At 45.9% G+C, this 27,588-nt stretch overlaps 1 protein-coding gene across 1 annotated transcript in view; it reads right to left on the bottom strand.

Moving 5' to 3' along the window:
- The window catches only part of NEB (nebulin), a 118,482-nt gene that overhangs the window by 68,355 nt on the left and 22,539 nt on the right, over positions 1-27,588 (bottom strand). The window contains exons 26-64 of the mRNA XM_071562583.1: positions 27,139-27,246; positions 25,499-25,810; positions 25,077-25,283; positions 24,523-24,627; positions 23,614-23,721; positions 22,411-22,722; positions 22,016-22,219; positions 21,480-21,584; positions 20,588-20,695; positions 19,911-20,222; positions 19,232-19,435; positions 18,808-18,912; positions 18,608-18,715; positions 17,388-17,699; positions 16,707-16,910; positions 16,281-16,385; positions 16,081-16,188; positions 14,850-15,161; positions 13,978-14,181; positions 13,548-13,652; positions 13,348-13,455; positions 12,021-12,332; positions 11,339-11,542; positions 10,913-11,017; positions 10,713-10,820; positions 10,237-10,548; positions 9,546-9,749; positions 8,699-8,803; positions 7,933-8,040; positions 7,516-7,827; positions 6,884-7,087; positions 6,462-6,566; positions 5,870-5,977; positions 4,723-5,034; positions 3,481-3,684; positions 2,820-2,924; positions 2,226-2,333; positions 1,296-1,607; positions 654-857 (exon numbers count right to left, since the gene is read on the bottom strand). Coding sequence (XP_071418684.1) covers positions 654-857; positions 1,296-1,607; positions 2,226-2,333; positions 2,820-2,924; positions 3,481-3,684; positions 4,723-5,034; positions 5,870-5,977; positions 6,462-6,566; positions 6,884-7,087; positions 7,516-7,827; positions 7,933-8,040; positions 8,699-8,803; positions 9,546-9,749; positions 10,237-10,548; positions 10,713-10,820; positions 10,913-11,017; positions 11,339-11,542; positions 12,021-12,332; positions 13,348-13,455; positions 13,548-13,652; positions 13,978-14,181; positions 14,850-15,161; positions 16,081-16,188; positions 16,281-16,385; positions 16,707-16,910; positions 17,388-17,699; positions 18,608-18,715; positions 18,808-18,912; positions 19,232-19,435; positions 19,911-20,222; positions 20,588-20,695; positions 21,480-21,584; positions 22,016-22,219; positions 22,411-22,722; positions 23,614-23,721; positions 24,523-24,627; positions 25,077-25,283; positions 25,499-25,810; positions 27,139-27,246 — 7,188 coding nt within the window. The remainder of the gene's footprint in view (positions 1-653; positions 858-1,295; positions 1,608-2,225; positions 2,334-2,819; positions 2,925-3,480; positions 3,685-4,722; positions 5,035-5,869; positions 5,978-6,461; positions 6,567-6,883; positions 7,088-7,515; positions 7,828-7,932; positions 8,041-8,698; positions 8,804-9,545; positions 9,750-10,236; positions 10,549-10,712; positions 10,821-10,912; positions 11,018-11,338; positions 11,543-12,020; positions 12,333-13,347; positions 13,456-13,547; positions 13,653-13,977; positions 14,182-14,849; positions 15,162-16,080; positions 16,189-16,280; positions 16,386-16,706; positions 16,911-17,387; positions 17,700-18,607; positions 18,716-18,807; positions 18,913-19,231; positions 19,436-19,910; positions 20,223-20,587; positions 20,696-21,479; positions 21,585-22,015; positions 22,220-22,410; positions 22,723-23,613; positions 23,722-24,522; positions 24,628-25,076; positions 25,284-25,498; positions 25,811-27,138; positions 27,247-27,588) is intronic.

Raw genomic sequence — 27,588 nt, 5'->3', positions numbered from 1 at the left:
TATACCCATGGTATAAAAGTAACCTGGAAGCAGGACAAGGTATAAATATAACCAAATGAATACATAGGTCCAAAGAAATTATTGTACACACTGCTGTGGGTAGTTCAAACAATGAAATATCCTCCCTCAGCAAAGCTTCTCGTTGAACAGCTCAAGAAGGAAACTTTGCCCTTTATTTCTCAAGCTAAGCTGGTGCAGCAATTGGTTGATTTTGGATTGCTGAGAAACTGCTGTAGGAGGAAAAATATATTTATTATTCTGCTGTAGCTGTAGAGGTTGTTTCATTATGTTCCTTGTAAAGGAGAAGGAGGAGGTACTGAAGGACTTTCATCCTCCAGCTCAGAGATAAACTGCAGAGGCTTCATTTCCAGAGAACTTCAGCTATTTCCTCACAACTTGCTCATCATTCAGTGTTACTCCTCAAAAATATCTGATTTAGGTGACTTCTTTCTGCATATTTTTACCAAGTGCTCACTTCAGACAGAGAGCCCTGAAATAAGAGCTTTGCTGTGCAATGGCTGAATTTGGACATTCATTTTAAGTCCACAACAAAAGTCTTTTGTCTTACTTTGTATTTTGCTTTTTTCACTTCATGAACAAATTCTGTCAACTGGTAATACTGGTGATTTTGAGAAGGAAAAAAGGAGCCTCACCTTGTTCATTATCTCAGCATTTTGCTTGGCTAAGACCATGGGCAAGGAATCTGTCACGCTGGTGAATTTGATTTTGTCTGCAGGCTGACGGTACTTCCTGTCACTCAGGATCTCTCCAGCTCTCTTGGCCTTCTCCACTTCCAAGGAACCAATAGGAACCCATCCAATACCTCGTAGCCATTCCAGGTCTGATTTGTAAACAGCCTGAAAAGATTTGGAAGTCCATGACATATGTTCCAATGTATTCAAATAATTATAAATAAGCACATCTTAGTCTATAGGAACAACTGATGCGTTTCTGATTGGTAGCAGGATATGGTTTTGAAAATAACTGGGTTTTTTGAAGATTAAATAAAGTAATTAATAAATAACAAAAAGAATGGGGTTATTGGAGCACACCACAAGTATCAGTTACACACAAATTACACTTCAGGTTAAGGACAGAGGAAATAGGATTAAACATAAATCTGATGAAAGAAAACTACACCTGAGGTCGAGGACAGAGGGAAAAACAATTAAAGACAAATTTGATTTAATAAGACAAATATTTCCCCTCTGTGGACAAATCCAGTGCAAGTGATGAAGGCATACAAAAAACTGGAGTGTGTAAATTATGCATTACAAAGCAAGGGGCTTGCTCACATCACTCTGCAGGTCGTAGGCCTGCCTGGCGTGGATCACGTCGTTCTGGTCGGGCAGGCAGATCCACTGGTGCAGGTAGTGCCGGTAGTCGATGTCACTGACCAACACCTGGCACTTCTTGGCCAGCACCACTCCCAGCATGTCCACGGGGCTACTGAAGCGTGTCTTGGTCTTCTCAAAGTCCTTCTTGTACTCCCTGTCACTCTGGATCTTGGCCACGTGCATCGACCACATCATCTTGGGGTCGTCCTCGATGTTGCGAGCCCCGATGTGGTGGCCCAGCTGCTTCCGGTACCCTTCCTTGTACTTGTACTGCAGGGAAAAATACATATATACACTTGGATTTTTTAAAATACCAATCTTGATAGTAAAACAAAGAGCATAAAAATTCTCTGACTCTTAAGGATGTTGCCTTATCCTCAATGCAAATCCTGTCCTTGTCATTGCAGATTATTTTCCCGGTTTTGTACTCAGATATTTTGAATTTCAAAGAGACACTTTGACAGAATATTTTTTCCTTCTGGAAAAGACAAGCATTTAAGCTTTTATAATTGATTTACTAATATGTCTCTTTTGAAGAGAGATTTTAAAGTATTTTTTTAATTCTGAATCAGAAATTAACTTGACTAACTCTAATATAGACAGCTGTTTTTATCATCCTACTTGGATATCCATGGACATCAATGGAACTATGACAGGGGGCATATAAATGATCCTGACATTATTCTATTTATTCATTGCAGTGATATAAACCTCATGCATAAAAATACTGGCTATTCATTCCTTCCATGCACTAAAGGCATGTGGTAGAATTCCTCTGAAAACAGATTTCAGTGTTAGCTAGAAGTGTGACATTAGCAAACAATGGAACAAACATTCTGATCCTTTTCCATTACCAAATCCATCCAGGAATAACAAACCCCTGCTTACATCACTGGCAATCTCTCTGGAGGCTTTGGCAGACTGAATGGGAATGGCATCAAAACGTAAATCATGGCCCTTCTTCTTGGATTCCTCCAAGGCCAGTTTGTACATTTTCTGAGAGAGAAAAAATATATTATTTTAGTTCCTAAAGCAAAATTATGCCTTAGTTAAGCACAAGTGTGTAATAAAACACAATGAGTCCCTAAACAATACTGGTAATCTTCAGGCATCTTCAATGTTGGTCTCCAGGAAATAAAAACCCCAGGTTTTGAAGACTTTGTAACTATATTGTAAATACTTGGCAAATGGAAATCATGTAAGGAAGGCAAAGAAAGGAACATTTTAAAAGATAAATTATTTATTTCCACACCTCGATGTAGAAATGATTTCTCATTTATGGTGGATAACTTCTTTTGAAAGCCTAATGAGGTACCCAGGAGTCAATTCCAGTGAAAGAACAAGTCCGATCTCACCACTGGAACTGGGGATTTGTGCAACTGAACAACCTGACAATATTCTACTATTGACTGAAAGTCAGAGATGACCAAACTGCACTTGTCAGAAAGCCTTTAACTGTCTCAGCTCTCCAGTTCCACTCACCTCACTGTAGTTAACTCTGTTCTGTTTGGCCAGCAGGATTTCTGGGGTGTCAGGCATGACATGAATCGAGGTCTTGTCTTTATTCCAAGCCTCAGTGTACAAACGCTACGGAAGAAAACAGGAGGAGGACAATGTGACATTCCATACCTCAGTAATCAGGGAAAACACAGAGCATATTAATTAAAATGGCAAGAACCTCTCCAGTGAAGGTGTCCCCGCCCATGGCAGGGGGCTGGAACAAAGTGATCTTTAAGGTCCCTTCCAACCCAACACATTCTGTGATGCTCTGAAATATGGCAGGGATAGACAGTTCTGTGTTTAGTCAGGTAGAGATAACACACAAGGAGAATTTATCTGAGGGAATTTAACACCACTTGGGAAACTGCCACGTTACTTCAGAACACTGGCTAAACCAAAGCATTATTAGTGCCCACTGCACACACAGGCCAAGGAAAAGGTTAAAATGCAATTTGCAGAATGTCATGGAAAGTTGAGTCTTCCACCACTTGGCCCGAGAGTTTTGAGTGAAGTAACCAGAGCAAAGTGTTGGCAAACACATCACCCTGAACTGCAGCACTGCCTGGGCTCAGCACAGCTCTAGTCCTGGCTCAGGGCTTAGGCCAGGTTTACTGACAGGGTGCCCAGTGGGGTCAGGACTCACCTTGTTCATGGTGTCTGCGTTCTGCTTGGCCAGCACCATCTCCAGAGAGTCCGGCACGCTGGTGAACCGGATGGTGTCCGGGTGCTGCCGGTAGATCTTGTCACTCAGGATCTCTCCCGCCCTCTTGGCCTTCTCCACTTCCAAGGAACCAATTGGGACCCACCCAACGCCCCTCAGCCACTCCAGGTCAGACTTGTACACGTTCTGTTACAAGAAAAATTACACAAGTTATTTTGATAAAATAATAAATATTGCAAGTTACACAGTGCATCTTTTCACAGTGAAACAACCTATCAATTCCTAACTCAAAGGAATTCAAAGCCTGAAGGAAAATCTTAGACACAAAACTCATGAAGTTATTCACACAAAACTCACAGTTACACAAATAATTTGGTAACCCTTTGGCCATGATCACTTCATAAGGTTTCCATGCTCCTAATACTTCAGGAAACAGAGAGCTGATAAAAAAACAATCATATTTTATACAGGACAAATGTAGTTCAAGTTGGTGGAACCCTCTCAGAATATAGTTTCTCATTCCATTTAACCATTACTTAGTAACAGTGGATAAAAGGATTAAAATCTACAAGTGGGATAGTTACTAGTTAATCCAGTGGCTCACATATCAGCATGTAGAATTCAGCATGTCATTTTATTCCTCAGGTTATTAATATAATGTCAACTGAAAAATAACTGAATTTCTTCTACATGAGGAGTGAAAGAAACAATTATGCAGGTTTCACAGAATGGTAAATGATAAACACTGCAAATTCTGGAATTATAGGATGTCATTTAAGTATCAGTTAGATAATATATCCTGTAAGAGATCTGACTGTCAATTAACCAGGAAACTTAAAAATAGACCTTGAAAATAAGTCTTGATTCTTTTCAGTGTTAAGTAACCTTTGATAAACCAACTTTATCAACTAATTCAAAGAAATTCAAAGCCTGAGAGAAAATATTAGAAAAATAACTGAATTTCTTCTACATAAAGAGTGAAACCATTATGCAAGTTTCACAGAATGGTAAATGATAAACAGTGAACATTCTGGAGCTACAGGATTTCATTTAAGTATTGATTAGTTAATGTGTTCTGTAGGAGATCTGAGTTTTAATTAACCAGGAAACTTAAAAATAAGTCTTGAAAATTTGGTTGTGCCACATCAGGGTATGATGGCCCAGTCCACCTGCACAGACCATCAAAGACATTCCTCACCCAAAGTGAAACCCCAGAGAGCTCACATCACTCTGCAGGTCGTAGGCCTGCCTGGCGTGGATCACGTCGTTCTGGTCGGGCAGGCAGATCCACTGGTGCAGGTAGTGCCGGTAGTCGATGTCGCTCACCAGCCCTTGGCACTTCTTGGCCAACACAATCCCCAGCATGTCCACAGGGCTACTGAAGTGTGTCTTGGTCTTCTCAAAGGCTTTCTTGTACTCCCTGTCACTCTGGATCTTGGCCACGTGCATCGACCACATCATCTTGGGGTCGTCCTCGATGTTGCGAGCCCCGATGTGGTGGCCCAGCTGCTTCCGGTACCCTTCCTTGTACTTGTACTGCAGGGAAAGGATATTCAGAGTCATTTGGTGTATTGATAAGTAAATAAAGAATTCAAACTGTTTAACATATTCACCAGTGTTTTGTTAAGTTAAAAGTATGATCTAGGTCTTTTCACTACTGGATTAGATTTCACATAAACACCCTTTTTTATTAGATATAATTATCTCAGATTTGTACTTGCATCACAGCTTAAATTCACTAAACTTTTAACATCGCATTCTAATAAGTTTGATATTCCACATCCTTTTACTCTTAAGACTAAATATTAACTTATTTTAAAACTTTGTACAAAACACCATTGATGGAGTTGGTCTTAATACAAACAGTTTAAACACCAACCTTGACAGAAAGAGCACAACAATCTGTTATCCTCCCTCTCTTGGTGATGTTGCCTCACCCAGGAAGCAAAACCTCTCAGAGTCATTACACAGATTTATTCCTCATTATGTGTTCAGACACTTTGAAACTCAATATGACACTTCAGCAAGAATTCTTTTTGAATGAGAAATTAACTTCACAAACTCTGGCACTGACTTGAATGTCTTTTATCATCCTATTTGAACATCCAAGTACACCATGGAACTGATGCAGGGGGTGTATAAATGTTCCTGCCATTATTCTGTTTATTTATTTCAGTGGTACACACCTCATGCATTAAAACAGTTGTTACCCATTCCTTTAATGCACCAAATCTGCTCCTGCAGCAAAGGCAGGTGGTGGGATCACTGGATTTGATATTATCTATTCCATAGTTTAAGGGATGACATGAACAAACAACAGAACAAACATTCTGACTCTTTTTTGGTATTCCACACCCAAACCCCTGCTTACATCACTGGCAATCTCTCTGGAGGCTTTGGCAGACTGAATGGGAATGGCATCAAAACGTAAATCATGGCCCTTCTTCTTGGATTCCTCCAAGGCCAGTTTGTACATTTTCTGAGAGAGAAAAAGCCACATTTTAGTGTCTAAAACAAAGCAGCATTTCAGTTAAAAAGACCTGAGTAATAAAACTCTTCAAGTCCCTCAACAGTATATTCAATCTTCAGGCAACTTAAACATCTTGAACTCAGCTCTATCTTCACTAGAAAATTAAAAACTGAGGATTTCAAAGACCCTGTAATTTTATTATAGATGTTTGGGAAATGGAAACCATTTATGGAAGGCAAAGGAAAATTATTTATTTCCATTCCTTGCTCTATAAAGGATTTCTCATTTATGGTGGATAACTTCTTTTGAAAGCCTAATGAGGTACCCAGGAGGTCAATTCCAGTGAAAGAACAACTCTGATCTCACCACTGAAACTGGGCATTTGTGCAACTGAACAACCTGACAATATTCTACTATTGACTGAAAGTCAGAGATGACCAAACTGCACTTGTCAGAAAGCCTTTAACTGTCTCAGCTCTCCAGTTCCACTCACCTCACTGTAGTTCACTCTGTTCTGTTTGGCCAGCAGGATTTCTGGGGTGTCAGGCATGACATGAATCGAGGTCTTGTCTTTATTCCAAGCCTCAGTGTACAAACGCTAGGGAAGAAAACAGGAGGAGATCAATGTGGCATTCCAGGACAGGCTCATGTCACAGTAATCAGGGAACACACAAAGCCTAGCAGGGAAAATACAGCAAATATAACAGGGATGAATGGGTGGGGAATCAGGCAGAGATAACATTAACAAAAGGAGAATTTACCTGAGGGAATTCAACCAAACTCAGGAAACAGCCCCAGTGATGAAGGAGAATGAATAAACCACTGCAGCACTGCCTGGGCTCAGCACAGCTCTAGTCCTGGCTCAGGGCTTAGGCCAGGTTTACTGACAGGGTGCCCAGTGGGGTTAGGACTCACCTTGTTCATGGTGTCTGCGTTCTGCTTGGCCAGCACCATCTCCAGAGAGTCCGGCACGCTGGTGAACCGGATGGTGTCCGGGTGCTGCCGGTAGATCTTGTCACTCAGGATCTCCCCCGCCCTCTTGGCCTTCTCCACTTCCAAGGAACCAATTGGGACCCACCCAACGCCCCTCAGCCACTCCAGGTCAGACTTGTAGACATTCTGTTACAAGAAAAACCCACCAAGAAACACAGAAAGGTTAGTCCTATAATAATAACAATGCAATTTACATGGTGATTCTTTTCAGTGTTAAATAACCTTTGATAAATCAACTTTATCAACTAATTCAAAGAAATTCAAAGCCTGAGAGAAAATATTAGGAAACAACCTGCATTGAATGAACATAAAGAGTGAAACCATTATGCAAGTGTCACAGAATGGTAAATGATAAACAGTGAACATTCTGGAGCTACAGGATTTCATTTAAGTATTGATGAGTTAATGTGTCCTGTAGGAGATCTGAGTTTCAATCAGCCACGAAACTTAAAAAGTTAAAGTTGGTTGTGCCACATCAGGGTGTGATGGCCCAGTCCACCTGCACAGACCATCAAAGACATTCCTCACCCAAAGTGAAACCCCAGAGAGCTCACATCACTCTGCAGGTCGTAGGCCTGCCTGGCGTGGATCACGTCGTTCTGGTCGGGCAGGCAGATCCACTGGTGCAGGTAGTGCCGGTAGTCGATGTCGCTCACCAGCCCTTGGCACTTCTTGGCCAACACAATCCCCAGCATGTCCACAGGGCTACTGAAGTGTGTCTTGGTCTTCTCAAAGGCCTTCTTGTACTCCCTGTCACTCTGGATCTTGGCCACGTGCATCGACCACATCATCTTGGGGTCGTCCTCGATGTTGCGAGCCCCGATGTGGTGGCCCAGCTGCTTCCGGTACCCTTCCTTGTACTTGTACTGAAACACAAACCAGGATTTTGTATTTCTAGATCACCTCTGACCATTCTCAAGTTGCAGAGGTGAGATGGCAACATACAAAGAGACAACAAAGTGGATTCTTACATCACTGGCAATTTGCCTGGATGCTTTGGCCGCTTGGATGGGGATGGCATCAATTCTCAAATCGTAGCCTTTCTTCTTGGAATCTTCCATGGCCTGTCGATATTGTTTCTGGGGGAAGAATTAAACAATGGGATTCATAGAAGTCCCATATATTATATTCTATGGAAAACAAACTGCTTGTAAGGAGATCTTAAACTGTGTAAAGATTTATTCCAACCCAGCTTTGTTTTACTTCAACCCAAAGCTGTAATTCAGTAGCTGATACAAGCTCATGGCAAGGCAAGATCTCTGCTAAATATATTCAATAATGAATCTATCTTTTACAACTTTAAATAACACAATATTGACTACAATTTTGGAGGTAACCTCCTCTTCTATACAAAGGGACTAAAATACAGTTTTTAAAGCCACCTTTTACTGATGTGAATTACCTTTGCCTAAACTAACCTTGGACTCTGGGATCACAGCTGTCCAGAACTGAAATCCTCTTTCTGGTATTGCCAGGGTTGGAATTAATTTTGTGCCTCTCCAATGATACGACCACTGGCAGAAATGACTCCCAAAAATTCAAACTAATTTCCCATGGAATTTATTCTCAGTAGTGCTCCCTGGTCTATATATGCACTACTACAAATATAAACAATGTTTTTAAAGCCACAATTTTGAGGATGACTTAGAGATTTTCTTCTGGAACCTGAGGGTGTCATGTGCAGAAGGTTCCCCAGAACCCTCCTTGTGCAGCTCCTCTGCAGAGCTCCACACTCACCGTGCTGTAGTTTTTCTTGTTCTCCCTGGCCAGGGTGATCTCAGGAGTGTCAGGCATTATGTGGATCTGTGTCTTGTCTTTGTCCCAGGCCTCAGTGTACAAACGCTGCAGGGGACACAACGTGTGTTAAAGGGGAAAACAACCAGTGGCTACTTGGAGATCTCCTAAAACACAGGAAGAATTCTAGATCTGTACTCAGTCTCAAAAATCCTTAGTCCTTATGCACCCCTGAGATTTTATAGTCACCCCTCTAGATACAGAAATTCCAAGTTAAGGGTTAACAACCTAGAAAGGATTCTGTTAAAAAATGTTTAGAAAAAAGTACAGAATGTTAATCAGATGCACAGGGATCTAAACTCTAAGAACAAGGCCTATTTGAAAGAGAAAGTGGGTTTATTCACATAAATAGGACTGAAATCAGTACCAAAGGTTCAGAAAAACTCTTATATTTTAAGTACTATGTTGAATTGTTCAAAAATAGGGTTTTTCAAAGACTGCCCTAACATGAGTCATTTCTTAACTACCAGATTATGAGATAAACTGGATAAATTATTAGATTTATTAGACAAATGGCTATATTCAAAGTTAGATGAAAGTTAGGTAACACACTGTTAGAAACTCAGCAGAGGATTTGGAAAGATTCCCAACTTACAATTGTGACAAATTAACTCAGTAACTTGGACAATATTATTAAATTAGCACTTGCTGGAAACATGTTGATTACCAATAACAGAACTCACACTTGTAAAGCCTCACAGTGCTGGAATCCACAAATCTCAGTCCTAGTCCTGTCTCTGGGGTTTGGGCACAGGCTGCTGATGGGGTACCTGACCAAGGCAGGGCTCACCTTGTTCATGGTGTCTGCGTTCTGCTTGGCCAGCACCATGGGGAGGGAGTCTGGGATGCTGGTGAACCGGATGGTGTCCGGGTGCTGCCGGTAGATCTTGTCACTCAGGATCTCCCCTGCCTTCTTGGCCTTTTCAACTTCCAAGGAACCAATTGGGACCCAACCAATGCCCCGTAGCCACTGCAGGTCAGACTTGTAGCAGTTCTGTTACAACAAAGTCAGCAGTCAGCAATTTCCACTTTACAGATTCATCACAGAATCATAGAATCAGCTGGGTTGGAACAGACCTCTGAGATCATCAAGTCCAACCCTTGATCCAATCCCACTATGATAACTAGATTATGGCACTGAGTGCCACATCCAGTCTCATCTTAAACACCTCCAGGGATGGAGAATCCACCCCCTCTCTGAGCAGGCCATTCATGTGCCCTTAATCAGCATATAAATGCATTGAGATTGCCCATTGTGAAGGATTCTATGTACCTAATTCTGCTGTTGGACTCTACATAAACCTTTAAAATACTTCTTGACACACAGACTGATTCCCTCCTCAAACTCTGATGAACTTGCTGGGAACAGGGGAAGAAAAACACTATGGGAAAAAGCAGTACATGAGAGCAGCTTCTGTAGCTTATATTCCAAGGAAATTACAAGCATTTCAGTAACACAGAGCTCACTAGTGAGTACTCACATCACTCTGCAGGTCATAGGCTTCCTTGGCATGGATCACATCATTCTGGTCGGGCAGGCAGGTCCATTCATGCAGGTAGTGCCGGTAATCGGCATCGCTGACCAGCCCCTGGCATTTCTTGGCCAACACAATCCCCAGCATGTCCACGGGGCTACTGAAGCGTGTCTTGGTCTTCTCAAAGTCCTTCTTGTACTCCCTGTCACTCTGGATCTTGGCCACGTGCATCGACCACATCATCTTGGGGTCGTCCTCGATGTTGCGAGCCCCGATGTGGTGGCCCAGCTGCTTCCGGTACCCTTCCTTGTACTTGTACTGCAGGGAAAAATATGTATTCAGTGAGCTCCAGTTTGGTTTCCTTTATGCCAACAGTAGCTCCTGTGGCACCACCTCCAGAAAACACAGCAGCTTAACTCACAGAGACACTGAGAGAAGAAATTGAGCCTTGGCACATGCCAGGAGGGCTCCAGTGCACTCACATCGCTGGCGATGTCCCGCGAGGCTTTGGCAGACTTGATGGGAATGGCATCTGCCCGCATGTCGTAGCCCTTCTTCTTCTCCTCCTCCATGGCCAGCCTGTACAGTTTCTGCAACACACACCCCCAGTGCCCTCAGCCCACACTGCTGCCTGCACACAGCAGCACCAGCCAGGGGCTCTGCACCCTCCCCACACACCCACCTCGCTGAAGTTCACTTTGTTCTGCTGGGCCAGCAGGATGCCAGGCGTGTCCGGCATGATGTGGATGCTGGTCTTGTCCTTCTCCCAGGCTGACGTGTACGAGCGCTGCAAAGGGAGCACAGGGGGAGGTGACACAAAACACACACAGGCCAACACCCCCAAACTGCAAAGCAGCTCCAGGAGACACACCAAGGGGCCTCTGCTTTGCTCTGACTCAGCAATGGCTGCCTATTCTACACCCAAACCTTTCCAATGCTTCCCCCTTTTCTCTTCCACACTGCACCCCATCCCTGCTCCAACCACACCAAAGAGAACCTGATCTTCTCACACAGGGAACTCAAATCCCTGAGGCAAAAGGATGGAACATCCCCCATGTAGAAGGAATGTTCTCTTTTCTTTTAGGATGCAAAGGCAAAGCAGTCTCACATGGTCCATGATTTGAGAGTTGTGCTTGGCCAGAACCATGGGCATGGAGTCGGGAAGGCTCGTGAATTTGATGGTGTCTGGGTGCTGCCGGTACTTCTTGTCACTCAGGATCTGACTCGCCCTCTTGTTCTTCTCTGCGTCCAGAGAACCAATTGGGGACCAGCCAATGCCCCTCAGCCACTGCAGGTCAGACTTGTACACGTTCTGCAAGGACAGGCAAGGACACAGAGCAGCTCAGCACCCTCCTCACTCCATTCAACCTCTTCTCCTGCCAAGGGAAGCTCTACCCAATGGAACCCATTTCACTGGGCCAACCCACCCACCAGTCCACAAAAGAGACTCCCATTATGCTCAGCTCCTGACAACCTGTCTCCCCACTGCTGCAACAGCACAAAGAGCTCTCAAGCAATCCACAAACATTCCCTCTTCATCTTCTCAGTCTCCCCAGCAATGACCTGTCCCATTTGGCAACCTGCAGCTGGTGGGGCCTTTTATCCCACCTCTGAAGGCTCCTCATTCCACTCACTCTTGCACACAGTGTGTGCCTTTGCCAACTCTTTGTCCTCCAAAACCAAATACTTGATTCCATTTCCCTTCCCCTGCCACAGAGCCCTCCTCCAGCAGTGGAACAGAACACAGAAGGCACTTGTGGGTGTCCCACAGCCAGCAAAGACCAACTCACATCACTCTGCAGGTCATACACTGTCTTGGCATGGACCACGTCGTTCTGGTCGGGCAGGCAGGTCCAGCGGTGCAGAGGGTGCCGGTAATCGGCATCACTGACCAGCTCCTGGCATTTCTTGGCCAACACAATCCCCAGCATGTCCACAGGGCTACTGAAGTGTGTCTTTGTCTTCTCAAAGGCCTTCTTGTACTCCCTGTCACTCTGGATCTTGGCCACGTGCATCGACCACATCATCTTGGGGTCGTCCTCGATGTTGCGAGCCCCGATGTGGCGGCCCAGCTGCTTCCGGTACCCTTCCTTGTACTTGTACTGCAAGGAAAGGGGCTCAGTGAGTGCCAGGGCAGTTGTTCTCCCCTCTGACATTACCCTTTAGCAGGTCCTGTGAGCAACTGCTTTGCTAGTGGAGCCTGGCAATTTCACCACGTGAACAGGATATCCCCACTGTGTCCTGCCATCCTACCCCACACCTCTGCTGGCCCACAGCAGGCACATGCAGGCCCTCCACAGTGCTCTGGAGTCCTGTACCCTCATCCTGGTGTGTGTCCTAATCTCCAGGCTCACAGCCACTCAGCTTGGGAAGGGACAAGGGGCAACACAAGACTTTTTCAGCAAAGCACACGTTGAGATCTTAAGGATGAGAATAAGAGACCAAATGAACAAAGGGAACTTTGGGACTGCTGTAGAACAGAACACTGGCAAGGAGAGTACTGAGGATGAATTCTTCTCTCAGCTGCAGGAAACATCACACTCACAGGGCCAGATCCTAAAAGGAGACCACAGGCACCCAGATACCTGCTGGAGTGTGTTGGGGACACGTTCCTAGTAGCAGTCATGGAGTCCTGAGCAGAGCAGAGGCCCTGTGGACCTTTTGTCACTAATGGGGAAGAACTTTTTTAATAGCTGAACCATGGAGGTAGCCCGGGCTACAGCAACTGTACTCTGGATTTCTCAGTCTTGAGGAGCACAGGACAGGGAAAAGTAGAGCCAGTAGCCTAAACCTCAGAAAGGCAAATGCTCAGCTGTTTATGGCACCTGGGATCTCTTGGGAAACTGCCCTCATAGGTGATGGGACTTAAAAATGTTTGTCTCAGGAGACAAGATCTCCCAATCCTAACAGGCTGGAATTCAGGCAGGGGAGGCAGGAGACCATCTTGGCTAAATCAAGACCTTTTAGGCAAACTAAAACACAAACCCAAAATGCATTGACAATAGAGGCAGGGATACATAAGCTGGGGAGATGGTAGGAATAAGGCCTGAGATTGCATGGAGGGGGTTAGGAGACCCAAAGCACAGTGAGAGCCTGCAAGGGCTCCAGTGCACTCACATCGCTGGCGATGTCCCGCGAGGCTTTGGCAGACTTGATGGGAATGGCATCTGCCCGCATGTCGTAGCCCTTCTTCTTCTCCTCCTCCATGGCCAGCCTGTACAGTTTCTGCAACACACACCCCCAGTGCCCTCAGCCCACACTGCTGCCCACACACAGCAGCACCAGCCAGGGGCTCTGCACCCTCCCCACACACCCACCTCGCTGAAGTTCACTTTGTTCTGTTGGGCCAGCAGGATGCCAGGCGTGTCCGGCATGATGTGGATGCTGGTCTTGTCCTTCTCCCAGGCTGACGTGTACGAGCGCTGCAAAGGGAGCACAGGGGGAGGTGACACAAAACACACACAGGCCAACACCCCCAAACTGCAAACAAAGCAGCTCCAGGAGACACACCAAGGGGCCTCTGCTTTCCTCTGACTCAGCAATGATGGTCTATTCTAGACCCAAAGCTTCCTAATGCTTCCCCCTTTTCTCTTCCACACTGCACCCCATTCCTGCTCCAACCACACCAAAGAGAACCTGATCTTCTCACACAGGGAACTCAAATCCCTGAGGCAAGAGGATGGAACATCCCCCATGCAGAAGGAATGTTCTCTTTTCTTTTAGGATGCAAAGGCAAAGCAGTCTCACATGGTCCATGATTTGAGAGTTGTGCTTGGCCAGAACCATGGGCATGGAGTCGGGAAGGCTCGTGAATTTGATGGTGTCTGGGTGCTGCCGGTACTTCTTGTCACTCAGGATCTGGCTCGCCCTCTTGTTCTTCTCATCATCCAGGGATCCAATTGGGGACCAGCCAATGCCCCTCAGCCATTGCAGGTCAGACTTGTACACGTTCTGCAAGGACAGGCAAGGACACAGAGCAGCTCAGAACCCACCTCACTCCATTCAACCTCTTCTCCTACCAAGGGAAGCTCTGCCCAATGCAACACCTTCCACTGGGCCAACCCACCAACCAGTCACCAGGAAAGGGATTCCGATCAAACTCAGCTCTTCACAACCTGTCTCCTCGTCGTTCCAACATCACAAGTACCTGTGTCAAGCAATCCACAAACATTCCCTCTCCATCTTCTCAGTCTCCCCCACAAAGTCCTGCACCATTTGGCAACCTGCAGCTGGGAGGATTCTCATACCTCCCCTCCTAAGACCCTTCATACCTTTCACCACTGCACATGTTGTTTGTATTTTCCCCCTGTTGGTCCTTCAAAAGCAAATATTTGGCCTCCAAAGTGTTGCCCATGCCCTGCCATACTGAATTGCAGCCTGTGGCTACAACTCTCCCCACAAAATGTTCAAGGCAAGACCATAAATTTTGACTCCACACAAACATTATCCATGGCTATTCACGACAAGAACTCCTGTCACAACAGAACTGCCACAACACAACTTCAGTCCCTCAGAGAAGGTATAGAGTTATGATCCCCACCTGGACCCGTCTTTCCCGCAGTGGAACAGAACACAGGAGACTCCTGTGGGTGTCCCACAGCCAGCAAAGACCAACTCACATCACTCTGCAGGTCATACACTGTCTTGGCATGGACCACGTCGTTCTGGTCGGGCAGGCAGGTCCAGCGGTGCAGAGGGTGCCGGTAATCAGCGTCACTGACCAGCTCCTGGCATTTCTTGGCCAACACAATCCCCAGCATGTCCACAGGGCTACTGAAGTGTGTCTTGGACTTCTCAAAGGCTTTCTTGTACTCCCTGTCACTCTGGATCTTGGCCACGTGCATCGACCACATCATCTTGGGGTCGTCCTCGATGTTGCGAGCCCCGATGTGGTGGCCCAGCTGCTTCCGGTACCCTTCCTTGTACTTGTACTGCAGGGAAAGGGGCTCAGTGAGTGCCAGGGCAGTTGTTCTCCCTTCTGACATTACCCTTTAGAAGCTCCTGTGAGAAACTGCTTTACTAGTGGAGCCTGAAAACTACCACACTTCATCACTAGACCACCTGGGCCTCATCCTGTACAGCCCTCCCTGCCCTCAGCCACATGGCCCACAGCAGCTGACACACTCCCCTGCACCAGGACCTCCTGCACAGTACTCAGGAGTCTCATTCTGCCAGCCCTTTGTGTGTGTCCTCAGCTGCAGACCCACAGCGGCGGAGGTAATTATGGGGCAACAGGACATGTATTCCCCCATCTCTCCCCTAAAGGTCAGGACTGAGGACAGATGCAATTCATCTCCTTCCAGTAAGGGAACAAACCTGAAACACAGAACCTCATATGAGAGATTAAATTCAGCTCCTGCAGAGCTGAGACATGAAATGATACCCTGGGGCACAGCAATGAATGGTATACAGTGACTTGCCCACAGTCCAAATAGAGAAGGTAAATGCCCTGGACATAAAGCAAAACATGGTTTAGATTTTCTTCTCTCATGTCCAGATCTGCTGTGCATGTGCAGCATCAGAGCTGTGCAGAACAGCAGTACTGATGCAGCACAACATGTCAACACCTCAGGCTGTTGCAGAGGGAGGTGTTGACCAAGCCTAGGAGGGGCACTGCTTTGGTTTATGGCAATCACTCAGCCCCCATAATCATTCTCTCCCCACAGTCCACACTCTCCCTCAAAACCCTGCACACCCAGAACACGCAGGGGCAGCTACAGGCAAACCTTCCAGAACCAGTACATTTAAGAGCCAAAGGACAACTGGGCTCAGCTTTCAAGCCCTGGGCTCCACCTGCCAGCCCCTACCACTGTCCCACAGCACATGCCACGAGGGCTCCAGTGCACTCACATCGCTGGCGATGTCCCGCGAGGCTTTGGCAGACTTGATGGGAATGGCATCTGCCCGCATGTCGTAGCCCTTCTTCTTCTCCTCCTCCATGGCCAGCCTGTACAGTTTCTGCAACACACACCCCCAGTGCCCTCAGCCCACACTGCTGCCTGCACACAGCAGCACCAGCCAGGGGCTCTGCACCCTCCCCACACACCCACCTCGCTGAAGTTCACTTTGTTCTGCTGGGCCAGCAGGATGCCAGGCGTGTCCGGCATGATGTGGATGCTGGTCTTGTCCTTCTCCCAGGCTGACGTGTACGAGCGCTGCAAAGGGAGCACAGGGGGAGGTGACACAAAACACACACAGGCCAACACCCCCAAACTGCAAAGCAGCTCAAGGAGACACACCATGGGGCCTCTGCTTTCCTCTGACTCAGCAATGATGATCTATTCTAGACCCAAAGCTTCCTAATGCTTCCCCCTTTTCTCTTCCACACTGCACCCCATTCCTGCTCCAACCACACCAAAGAGAACCTGATCTTCTCACACAGGGAACTCAAATCCCTGAGGCAAAAGGATGCAACATCCCCCATGCAGAAGGAAGGGTCTCTTTTCCTTTAGGATGCAAAGGCAAAGCAGTCTCACATGGTCCATGATTTGAGAGTTGTGCTTGGCCAGAACCATGGGCATGGAGTCGGGAAGGCTCGTGAATTTGATGGTGTCTGGGTGCTGCCGGTACTTCTTGTCACTCAGGATCTGACTCGCCCTCTTGTTCTTCTCTGCGTCCAGGGAACCAATGGGGGACCAGCCAATGCCCCTCAGCCACTGCAGGTCAGACTTGTACACATTCTGCAAGGACAGGCAAGGACACAGAGCAGCTCAGCACCCTCCTCACTCCACTCAATCTCTTCTCCTACCAAGGGAAGCTCTACCCAATGGAACCCATTCCACTGGGTCAACCCACCGACCTGTCACCAGAAAAGGGACTCATTTTAAACTCAGCTCCTACTAATGCAACAGCACAAAGAGCTCTCAAGCAATCCACATACATTCCCTCTCCATCTTCTCATTCTCCCCAGCAATGACCTGCCCCATTTGGCAACCTGCAGCTGGTGGAGCCATGGGAGGAGCCTTTTATCCCACATCTGAAGGCTTCTCATTCCACTCGCCCCTGCACACAGCACTTGACTTTGCTCTCTGTTGATCCTCAAAAAGTAAACACTTGACTCTATTCCCCTTCCCCTGCCACACAAACCCTCCTCCAATAGTGGAAGAGAACACAGGAGACACCTGTGGGTGTCCCACAGCCAGCAAAGACCAACTCACATCACTCTGCAGGTCATACACTGTCTTGGCATGGACCACGTCATTCTGGTCGGGCAGGCAGGTCCAGCGGTGCAGAGGGTGCCGGTAATCGGCGTCACTGACCAGCTCCTGGCATTTCTTGGCCAACACAATCCCCAGCATGTCCACAGGGCTACTGAAGTGTGTCTTGGACTTCTCAAAGGCTTTCTTGTACTCCCTGTCACTCTGGATCTTGGCCACGTGCATCGACCACATCATCTTGGGGTCGTCCTCGATGTTGCGAGCCCCGATGTGGTGGCCCAGCTGCTTCCGGTACCCTTCCTTGTACTTGTACTGCAGGGAAAAGGATATTCTGTGAGTTTTACTTTTCCCAGCAGTTCCTGTGGCACCACCTTCAGAAATTTATCAGCTGCAATCATAGAGACTTTACAGTAAGTACCCAGCTGATGGTATGCAGGGAATTGCTATGCAAGGACCTGTACAACATTACCTTTCTGTGAGGACACATTTTCAAAGACACTCTCTGATCCACATATTAAGAGCTAAAGGTCAGTAGCAGAATAGAAAGGGTCTCCAAATCATGGAACTGATACAAATGGCCTGAGACTCAATAAATAACCCCTACAAAATGAATCAGTTATTGATCTTCAATCACAACAGCCAGATCAACTCCTATTCAAGTTATTGATGCAATGAAGTACAGAACACAGAGACTGACGTGGCAGATTACATAGAGCTAACACATATAGGGATGCAATTTTGTATTAACCCTAACAGGAACAAAAACTAATGTACTTTTATATGGCCTTAATTTCTAAACATACTCTTTCTCGGTGTTCTTTACTGATGTCAAGTCAACTGTGTAGCTGCAGCATGAGGGCCCTGCAGGCTGGCACAACTGAAAACAGAAGAACACCTCAAACTCCAGGCTGCTGCACAAGGACACTCTGCCACAAGGCCAGGACAGTCACTGTGTTGGACTGTGGCCATCACCCAGGCCCCACAGTTCTCATTGCCACCAGTGAGACCTTCCCACAAAATCCTGCACACACAGAACACGCTGGGTCAGCTCCAGGTGGGCAGTTCACAACCAAAACATTTATGTGCCAATGGCAACAGATGGCAACGTCAGGTAAGGGCTGTGTTGCCTCCATGGGGCTCAGCTTTCAAACCCTGGGCTCCACCTGCCAGCCCCTACCACTGTCCCACAGCACATGCCACGAGGGCTCCAGTGCACTCACATCACTGGCGATGTCCCGCGAGGCTTTGGCAGACTTGATGGGAATGGCATCTGCCCGCATGTCGTAGCCCTTCTTCTTCTCCTCCTCCATGGCCAGCCTGTACAGTTTCTGCAACACACACCCCCAGTGCCCTCAGCCCACACTGCTGCCCACACACAGCAGGCCCAGCCAGGGGCTCTGCACCCTCCCCACACACCCACCTCGCTGAAGTTCACTTTGTTCTGCTGGGCCAGCAGGATGCCAGGCGTGTCCGGCATGATGTGGATGCTGGTCTTGTCCTTCTCCCAGGCTGACGTGTACGAGCGCTGCAAAGGGAGCACAGGGGGAGGTGACACAAAACACACACAGGCCAACACCCCCAAACTGCAAAGCACCTCGAGGAGACACACCAAGGGGCCTCTGCTTTCCTCTGACTCAGCAATGGCTGCCTATTCTAGACCCAAAGCTTTCCAATGCTCCCCCTTTTCTCTTCCACACTGCAACCCATTCCTGCTCCAACCACACCAAAGAGAACCTGATCTTCTCACACAAGCAACTCAAATCCCTGAGGAAAGAGGATGCAACATCCCCCATGCAGAAGGAAGGCAATATTTCCTTTAGGATGCAAAGACCAAGCAGTCTCACATGGTCCATGATTTGAGAGTTGTGCTTGGCCAGAACCATGGGCATGGAGTCGGGAAGGCTCGTGAATTTGATGGTGTCTGGGTGCTGCCGGTACTTCTTGTCACTCAGGATCTGGCTCGCCCTCTTGTTCTTCTCTGCATCCAGAGAACCAATGGGGGACCAGCCAATGCCCCTCAGCCACTGCAGGTCAGACTTGTACACGTTCTGCAAGGACAGGCAAGGACACAGAGCAGCTCAGCACCCTCCTCACTCCATTCAACCTCTTCTCCTACCAAGGGAGGCTCTACCCAATGGAACCCATTCCACTGGTCCAACCCACCAACCAGTCACCAGGAAAGGGACTCCTGTTACACTCAGCTCCCACTGCTGCAACAGCACAAAGAGCTCTCAAGCAATCCACAAACATTCCCTCTCCATCTTCTCATTCTCCCCAGGAAAGACTTTTCTCATTTGGCAACTTGCAGCTGGTGGAGCCATGGGAGGAGCCTTTTATCCCACCTCCACCCACTCATTCCATTCACTCCTGCAAACAGTGTGTGCCTTTGTGAACTCTTGGTGCTTCAAAACCAAATACTTGATTCCATTTCCCTTCCCCTGCCACACAAACCCCTCCTCCAGCAGTGGAAGAGAACACAGGAGACACCTGTGGGTGTCCCACAGCCAGCAAAGACCAACTCACATCACTCTGCAGGTCATACACTGTCTTGGCATGGACCACGTCGTTCTGGTCGGGCAGGCAGGTCCAGCGGTGCAGAGGGTGCCGGTAATCGGCGTCACTGACCAGCTCCTGGCACTTCTTGGCCAGCACCACTCCCAGCATGTCCACAGGGCTACTGAAGTGTGTCTTGGACTTCTCAAAGGCTTTCTTGTACTCCCTGTCACTCTGGATCTTGGCCACGTGCATCGACCACATCATCTTGGGGTCGTCCTCGATGTTGCGAGCCCCGATGTGGTGGCCCAGCTGCTTTCTGTAGGCAGTTTTGTATTTGTACTGATGGAATACACAAACAAACAACAATTACCACCTCTTGTCAAGCTGCAAGTTCAATTTCCCTGTTGTTAATATAGTGGTTAATCATTTTACATCTAATAGATTTTAATTTGTTTGTTTATTTTCCCAACACTGTTAACATTTTATAAGGTCAAGGGGATATTAATAGACATTTGTATTTATACACTATCTCATTTTAAATTATTGTGTTTAATCTAATTAACTTTACAGCATTAGGAATTACACCACCTTGGAGGAAGGCAGCAACGTAACAGAGTTACAGTTTTAGACCTTTCCTCCTTTTAAAAACAAACCATTTTCAATCAAAGACATGTGCCCTGTCTATGCCCCACTGTCAGTCTCACCTCACTGGCAATGTCCCTGGATGCCTTTGCTGCCTGCAGGGGGATGGCATCAGGAGGCAGGTCATAGCCCTTCTTCTTCAGCTCTTCATATCCTTCCTTGTAACGTTTCTGTCACAGAAGGATTCAAAGCAATTATTCCCAATAAATCTCTCCACAGAGTTTTTCAATGGTACAACTTTCCAGTATTGAAAATAAAGTGTGGCTTTCCAAACACAGTTAAATCAATTGAGTTCCATATCTTGCTTTTAATTACATGTATTTTGTAATTGATGACATAAAATATAATTGATGATATAAAGTATTTTAAAATTGCTATTTGAATGTTTTCTGATTATCTCACTCAAGATGAAAATTTTCTTCTCCTAAATGCATTAACCTGAATGATTCACAGGGCCTTCTCCAGAGGTGAGTAATACACCCCCATGACTCTTCACACCCAATTTCACATGCAGTTATTTGTGTCTTCTTGAGTTCTCATGACAGAGCTGCTGACATTTCTTTACTTTTGCATATAGCCTGTATTTGTTCCTTTATAACCAAGATTTTTATGTGAATTACAAAATCTTACATAATTCTAAAGAGGCAGTTTAATATAATCAGACATTTCCACAAGAATATCAGGATTACTAAAAAGTACTGAATATCTACAATGGTAACATGACCAGTAGGGATGAGAGAGAAAACTGGTGACATGTTGGGTATTTTCCTAGTATTTCTTATTCTAGCAACTCCTCTTACACTTTATAGTCCAGCAATTCCCCTCAGGGTGCCCAGTGCATAATAATTTTCTCAGGAGAGATCCCAGGAGTATTTACAGCTGTTAGATCTGGAGAATGACACTACTGCTTTTTAAACTAATTCCATCAAGGACACACTGTAGGGACACACTTACATCACTTGTGTTAATCAGGTTTGATTTAGCCAGCAAAATTTCAGGAGTATCAGGCATGATGTGAACCTGAGTCTTGTCCTTGTTCCAAGCTTCTCTGTAGAGGACCTGAAAGAGCAAAGAAAAACCTTGGAATCTCAGTTCACCTTGCTCTGCATCAGCAAAGCAAAGCTGCACTATGCAAGAATTAAAGATGTAAACAACACAAGACATTAAAATCAAATAATACAGTGAGTTTTTAGTGAAATACAACCTACCTTTAATTCTTTACATCCATACCAAGGAAACAGCATTAAGGTAATATATTTGCATACTACTTAGCAAAGGTCTTATTTGCAGCTGTTACTGGGTAAGTTATACAGGACTCAAGACCTTGATCTTCTCATCAAGGCACAGTGAGGGTGAGCAGTGAGGCACTGACTGCAAACAGCTGCTGTTTGTATATTTTAAGCACATGTTTTGATATGGAGACCATTTAAAAATGTGCATTAACGTAATTATTTATTGAATCCCACATTCTGTCTCTAGAGGCAACTTACATCACTCCTGTTTTTGGCATTAGCCTTTGCCAAGACGACATCCATGGCATCTGGGATGCTGGTGAACTTGATGGTGTCTGGGTGCTGCCTGTACTTCTTCTCACTCAGTATTTCAGAGGCTTTCTTGTTCTTTTCAGACTCCAGAGACCCCAGAGGGCTCCACCCAATGCCTCTGAGCCACTGTAGATCTGACTTGTACAAATTCTGTTCAGGATGAAAATCAAACCCATATTTGATCATTTCACTGTTCATTTACTAAACTCAGTGAAAAGACCAACTGGTATTTCAGCTTCAGTCTGATTTGTACTACAGCAAAAGAGTTATTAAAGATGCTTTCCAATAAGCAGTAATTATTTCACAAGGAAATAAATGAACTAAACCCAGAGGAAGCTTACATCACTCTGCAGCTCATTGACCCTCTTTGCCTCGGTGACATCGACCTGGTCTGGCAGGCAAGTCCAGCGGTGCAGTATCCGTTTGTAGTCTATGTCACTGACCAGCTCCTGACATTTCTTGGCCAGGAGAAAGCCCAGCATATCCACAGGCATGTTAAACTTGGTCTTCCACTTCTCAAAGTCCTTCTTGTACTCCCTGTCACTCTGCATTTTAGCCACTTGCATAGACCACAGCATCTTGGGGTCGTCCTGCAGGCTGCGGAAGCCGATGTGGTGGCCCTGCTGCTTGCGGTACCCCTCCTTGTACTTGAACTGCAAGAGAGAGCTGACCATCAAAGGAAGGGGCAAACAGCAACACATTCTCCAGTTCAATTATCACTGCCAAGGAATCACCCTGGAAGTGGCCCAGGACAGGCTGGATGGGGCTTGGAGCAACCTGGCCCATGGAAGGTGTCCCTGCCATGGCAGGGGTGGGACTGGATGGGCTTTAAGATCCCTTCCAACCCATTCTGGGACTGTGATTTTATAAAACTCAACTTGTTATGGCATTGCATGTAAAGTTTTAGTAGCCCCTTGATTAAAGTGCATCACTTGGTGGCAGTGAATGCTCCCTCTGGGAAGGAACAGAGACCCTGGAGAGGAAGAGGGCATGGCTAGAAGGGTCTCCTGTGCCACCTGATCCACACTCACACTGCTCAGAACTCCCTAAGGCTGACACACTGAAATGTTTCAATGTGTAACATAATCAACAAAGAAAAATGCAGGTCCTTAAGGACTGGAAACATTTCCTAATGATTAATACAATCTCACAAATGCAGGAGTTGTATTTATACCAAGATGTGATGACAGCAGCACGTCTGTCACCACATGTATTTCAGAGTTGTGAGGAGGGTTTCTCTGGGCTAACTGGACCAAATTTGCTGCTGCTCTGGACAGGAAACATTGAAAAGAGCAGACAACTCCTCCCTTTGCATCACTAATGACTTCCTGGATAGCCCCCAAACTTTGGACTTGTTAAGATGCCAGAGAAACCCTTGTCAGATCGTTTTCTGCACTGACAGGAACACACCGGGAAGGGGTTTGTCAGCAGTGCTGGGTTTGCCTCCAAGCCACACCCCAGCAGGGAGGTGTGTCTAGTCTGGTGTGACTGCCGGGTATGGCGCCTGCCCCAGTGCGTGTCCCAGAGCCAGAAACGCTGCTTACATCACTTGCAATGTCCCTCGAGGCTTTGGCAGCTTTCACTGAAATGGCTTCAGGTGTGAGGTCATAGCCTTTCTTGATCATTTCCTGCCAGCCAAGCTTGTAGAGTTTCTAAATTGGAAAACAACATTAATTAAACAGTAACATGTATGTCCCCTTCTATTTAGATACACTGATGACCATATTACCAAATTCTGGGCACCCCACAGGCTTCAGTGATGACAGAAGGGCTGTTAGACTGGGAACTGAGAAATGGGGAGCTGATAAACAAGGAATGGTGGCATTCCAGGGCTTAGGACAGGGACTAAATAGTTTTCACCATTGCAGCAGCTTCCTACTAGATCTTATCCTGGGGATTTGAAACTTATCTGGGGACTTTGAAATAGATACACCTGAGATAACTGTTCACTTGGCTTAACAAAATTTTAATTAGTAAGGGTTTCATGCAGCCACTCCATAGCCAAGCCAGTTTGTGCACAGTGGATTTTAAGGAGAGGCACTTGCCAGTCAAAGCTTTGCCTCTGAGCAAGGAGGCAAAGCAGCACCTGAGGAGTTTTTACTGGCACAATTGTCACTTTATCCTATTTAAAAGCTCACAGAAAAGTGAGCCTGTATTTCTTTTCCCACAGGTTAAAAATATATACAATTAACTTGTAATTTTGTAATAAGGAATTTTTAACTGCTTTCCATGTTAAGCATAAAGTGTGGCTGATGCAATTCCAGATTTCCAAAACAGGACTTATATTTTCCATACATTACACTGTAATTTAGTCTATTAGCCTGAAGCTGGTAGTTACTGTTACTCTGAAAATGTTACTCACATGAAAATTCTTCCCTCTGTTCTTGTAGTGGTTTTAAATCCCCAACAGATATTAATTTAAAATGTTAACAGGAAGAATTAAAAAGCTCTACCTGACTGTAGTTTGTCTTGTTCTGTTTTGCCTGGAGAATATCTGGTGTATCTGGCATCACATGGACCTGAGTTTTATCCTTCTCCCAGGCCTGAGTATAAGCATGCTGTGGGTAAAAGGTACATCAGAAATATTAATATCAATGACAAAAAATGGTTCTTTTGGGTTTTCACCTTTCCATTTGTGCACTTTGGGTATTGATGGGTAAAAAGGCACAGATTTATTTTACTATGTAAGAATCTAATCCAGAATTAGCTGAATTATTAACCACTCTTGCTCCTAATGAAATCCAACTCTCAAGACTTTCAGGACCAGTAACTTCTACATAAGATTGGGAAGAAGAGAGATTGGAGAAAAATAAGAAAAGATTTTTTTAACCAATGCTATTTATCAATAATTGTTTAATTAAGAAACAAAATGAAGGAAGAGGAGCCTGTGGCAGGTGTTTTTCCCAGGGAAGTGCTGCTCCATAAAGGAGGAGACAGAGACTCAGAGACTGTTTATTGGAATGGATTCTGGGTGAATGTTTGCCTGATTCTCCCTGTAAATACTCACCTTGTTCATGATGTTTGCATTCTGCTTGGCAAGGACCAGGTCCATGGCATCGTTCTGCTTGGTGAAGGGGAACTGGCTGGGGTGCTGCCGGTACTTCCGGTCACTCGCAATCTCTGTGGCCTTCTTGGACTTCTCCACATCCAGGGAACCAACAGGACTCCACCCAATGCCCTTGAACCACTCTTTGTAATCCTGCTTGTACTCATTCTGCCAACCAGAACACAAAAGGAAAGCCCCAGTTTACCCCCATGCCCACGGTGTGACTCCTGTGCAGGGCCAGGAGTTGGTCTTGATGATCCCTGTGGGTCCTTCCAGCTCAGCTCCTTCTGTGAAACAGCTCATACAAAATAACCCCCTTGTTTCCAACACACAGCTGTGATGTAAGAACAGGAAAACAGCCCCCCTAGAAAGCAGAAACTCACATCACTCTGTATCTGGTTCATGTTCCTGTACAGCTCCAGGCTCATGGCGTCTGGCAGGAGCATGTACTGGTGGATCAGGCGCTTGTAGTTGGTGTTGGTCACACGGCCTTGTGCCTCCTTGGCTGCCACCACACTGAGGGCATCAGAGGGGGTCTGGTAGTGGGTCTTGCCCATCTCATAGGCCTTCTTGTACTCCCTGTCCGACTGCATCTTGGCCACGTTCATGTAGTGCACGAGCTTGGGGTCGTCCTGCAGGCTGCGGTACCCGACCTGCTTGCCCTTGTCCTTCTCGTAGGACTCCTTGTACTTGTACTGTGGGGGACAGAAACAGGCTTTGATTGGTTTGCACTGGACATCAGGAGGGAATTCCTGCTGGGAGGGAGGGCAGGCCCTGGCACAGGCTGGGCAGAGAAGCTGTGGCTGTCCCTGGATCCCTGGGAGTGTCCAAGGCCAGGCTGGAGCCACATGGGACAGTGGGAGGTGTCCCTGCCCATGGCAGGAGGTGGCATTGAATGATCCTTCATTTCTCTTCCAACCCAGGCCATTCTATGGTTCATTTGTTTAATAAGGAATATCTGTCTTATAAAAAAATAACCCCCCAAACTCAGATTAAAATCAGATCTTTACATTGTCAAGAAAACATCACGAAGCATACAGAGGTGGTGGCTTTGCCCACCTTCCCTGAGGGTGCTCTCTAAAGCAAACCAGATGTCCAGGGTCCCTCCAGAAACAGGGTATTTAAACCCCTGTCTTAATAAATGAATTTGCTTTACAACAGTTAGTTGTGCTCCTGCACAAGGTTCAGTGTAGCCTGAGGTTCACCTGCTTTCTAACCCCCTTATAAATGAGACATAAAAATATGAAATACACTGACAGAAGGCAAAGGAACCCCTCAGGTGTGCTTTGCTGAAGGGACATCCTTGGTAAAAGTGCACTTTTTATTCTTCTCATATTCTAGTTGAGAGTTCCCCAGATCAGCACTAAGACAAAGCCCCACAAGCCCCAGAGCCCAGGCATGGAAACTGCCCCTTCTCTGCCCTGTCACTGTCCTGCCTCCAGCTGTGGCTCAGGGGCTGTTTCCATGTAACTCTGCACCAGACTCACAGCACTTGACTTCTGAAAAATAACCTGAAATCAAAGATTTAATCATGAAAAAATTCAAAATACCTTCCAAGATATTTTGCCATTTTTGGGGCAAAGTTTGCATTCTCTGCACCAAGAAATTTAATGAGACTTCAAGATAATTGCAGCACAGCAGTAAAAAAGGATTTAAGTCCATATCTGTTCTTTTCAAATATTTCTAATAATGATCTCTGAACTCTCTGTTTAAACTATGAATATAGAACATACATTTAAAATGTATCCAAGCACCATCACTGAGCAATTAACTGCCTTTTCTTCCCTTTCCTAAGAGTCCCTCCTGTATCTCCTTATCTTTCTTGCCAAGAAATTGTTCTTTAACCCTAGAAAATGGATTATAACACCTATTGCAATGTACTACAATATATCAAATATGTCACAACTATTTATAAGACAGAGAAAAAAGAAACTTCGTATATTTGGCACAGAAAAATGACTTGTGTCCAAACTGAGCTCTTTAGCACATCCAAAATGGATCATTTTTGATGTTAAGAACTCACATCACTGGCAATATCCCTGGAAGCTTTGGCAGCTTTAATGGGAATGGCATCAGCCTTGAGGTCATAGCCCTTCTTCCTGGACTCTTCAAAGGAAGATCTGTACATTTTCTGTCAGAACAAAAACAACCATATTTAAAAGAACCCCCCAAAATGGCATGTTTTCCACATGGACAATTATTATGGAAGAGTTAAGGATGTCAGATTTTTTAAAAAAAGACACAAATATGTCTATTTCTGCCCACATTAAGTGCACAATTACAAGCAATACTTTATTTAGCACATGCAGATTTAACAACTGGCTACCAAAACCTTTCTATAATTTCATCTGTTCCCAAAAGAACAGGTGAAATCTGTGAGAATCTTCTGCCCAGTACAAACCTCGTGCTTGGGGAAGCAAAATAACAAATAAAAATGCATGAACAAACATGAACAGTAGTTAAACTGCTCTAC

The sequence above is a fragment of the Pithys albifrons genome, chromosome 8 (genome assembly GCF_047495875.1).
Source record: "Pithys albifrons albifrons isolate INPA30051 chromosome 8, PitAlb_v1, whole genome shotgun sequence".
NCBI lineage: Eukaryota > Metazoa > Chordata > Aves > Passeriformes > Thamnophilidae > Pithys > Pithys albifrons.
Note: the sequence above shows the minus strand (reverse complement) of the source record. Positions and strands in the feature narration are given on the sequence as shown.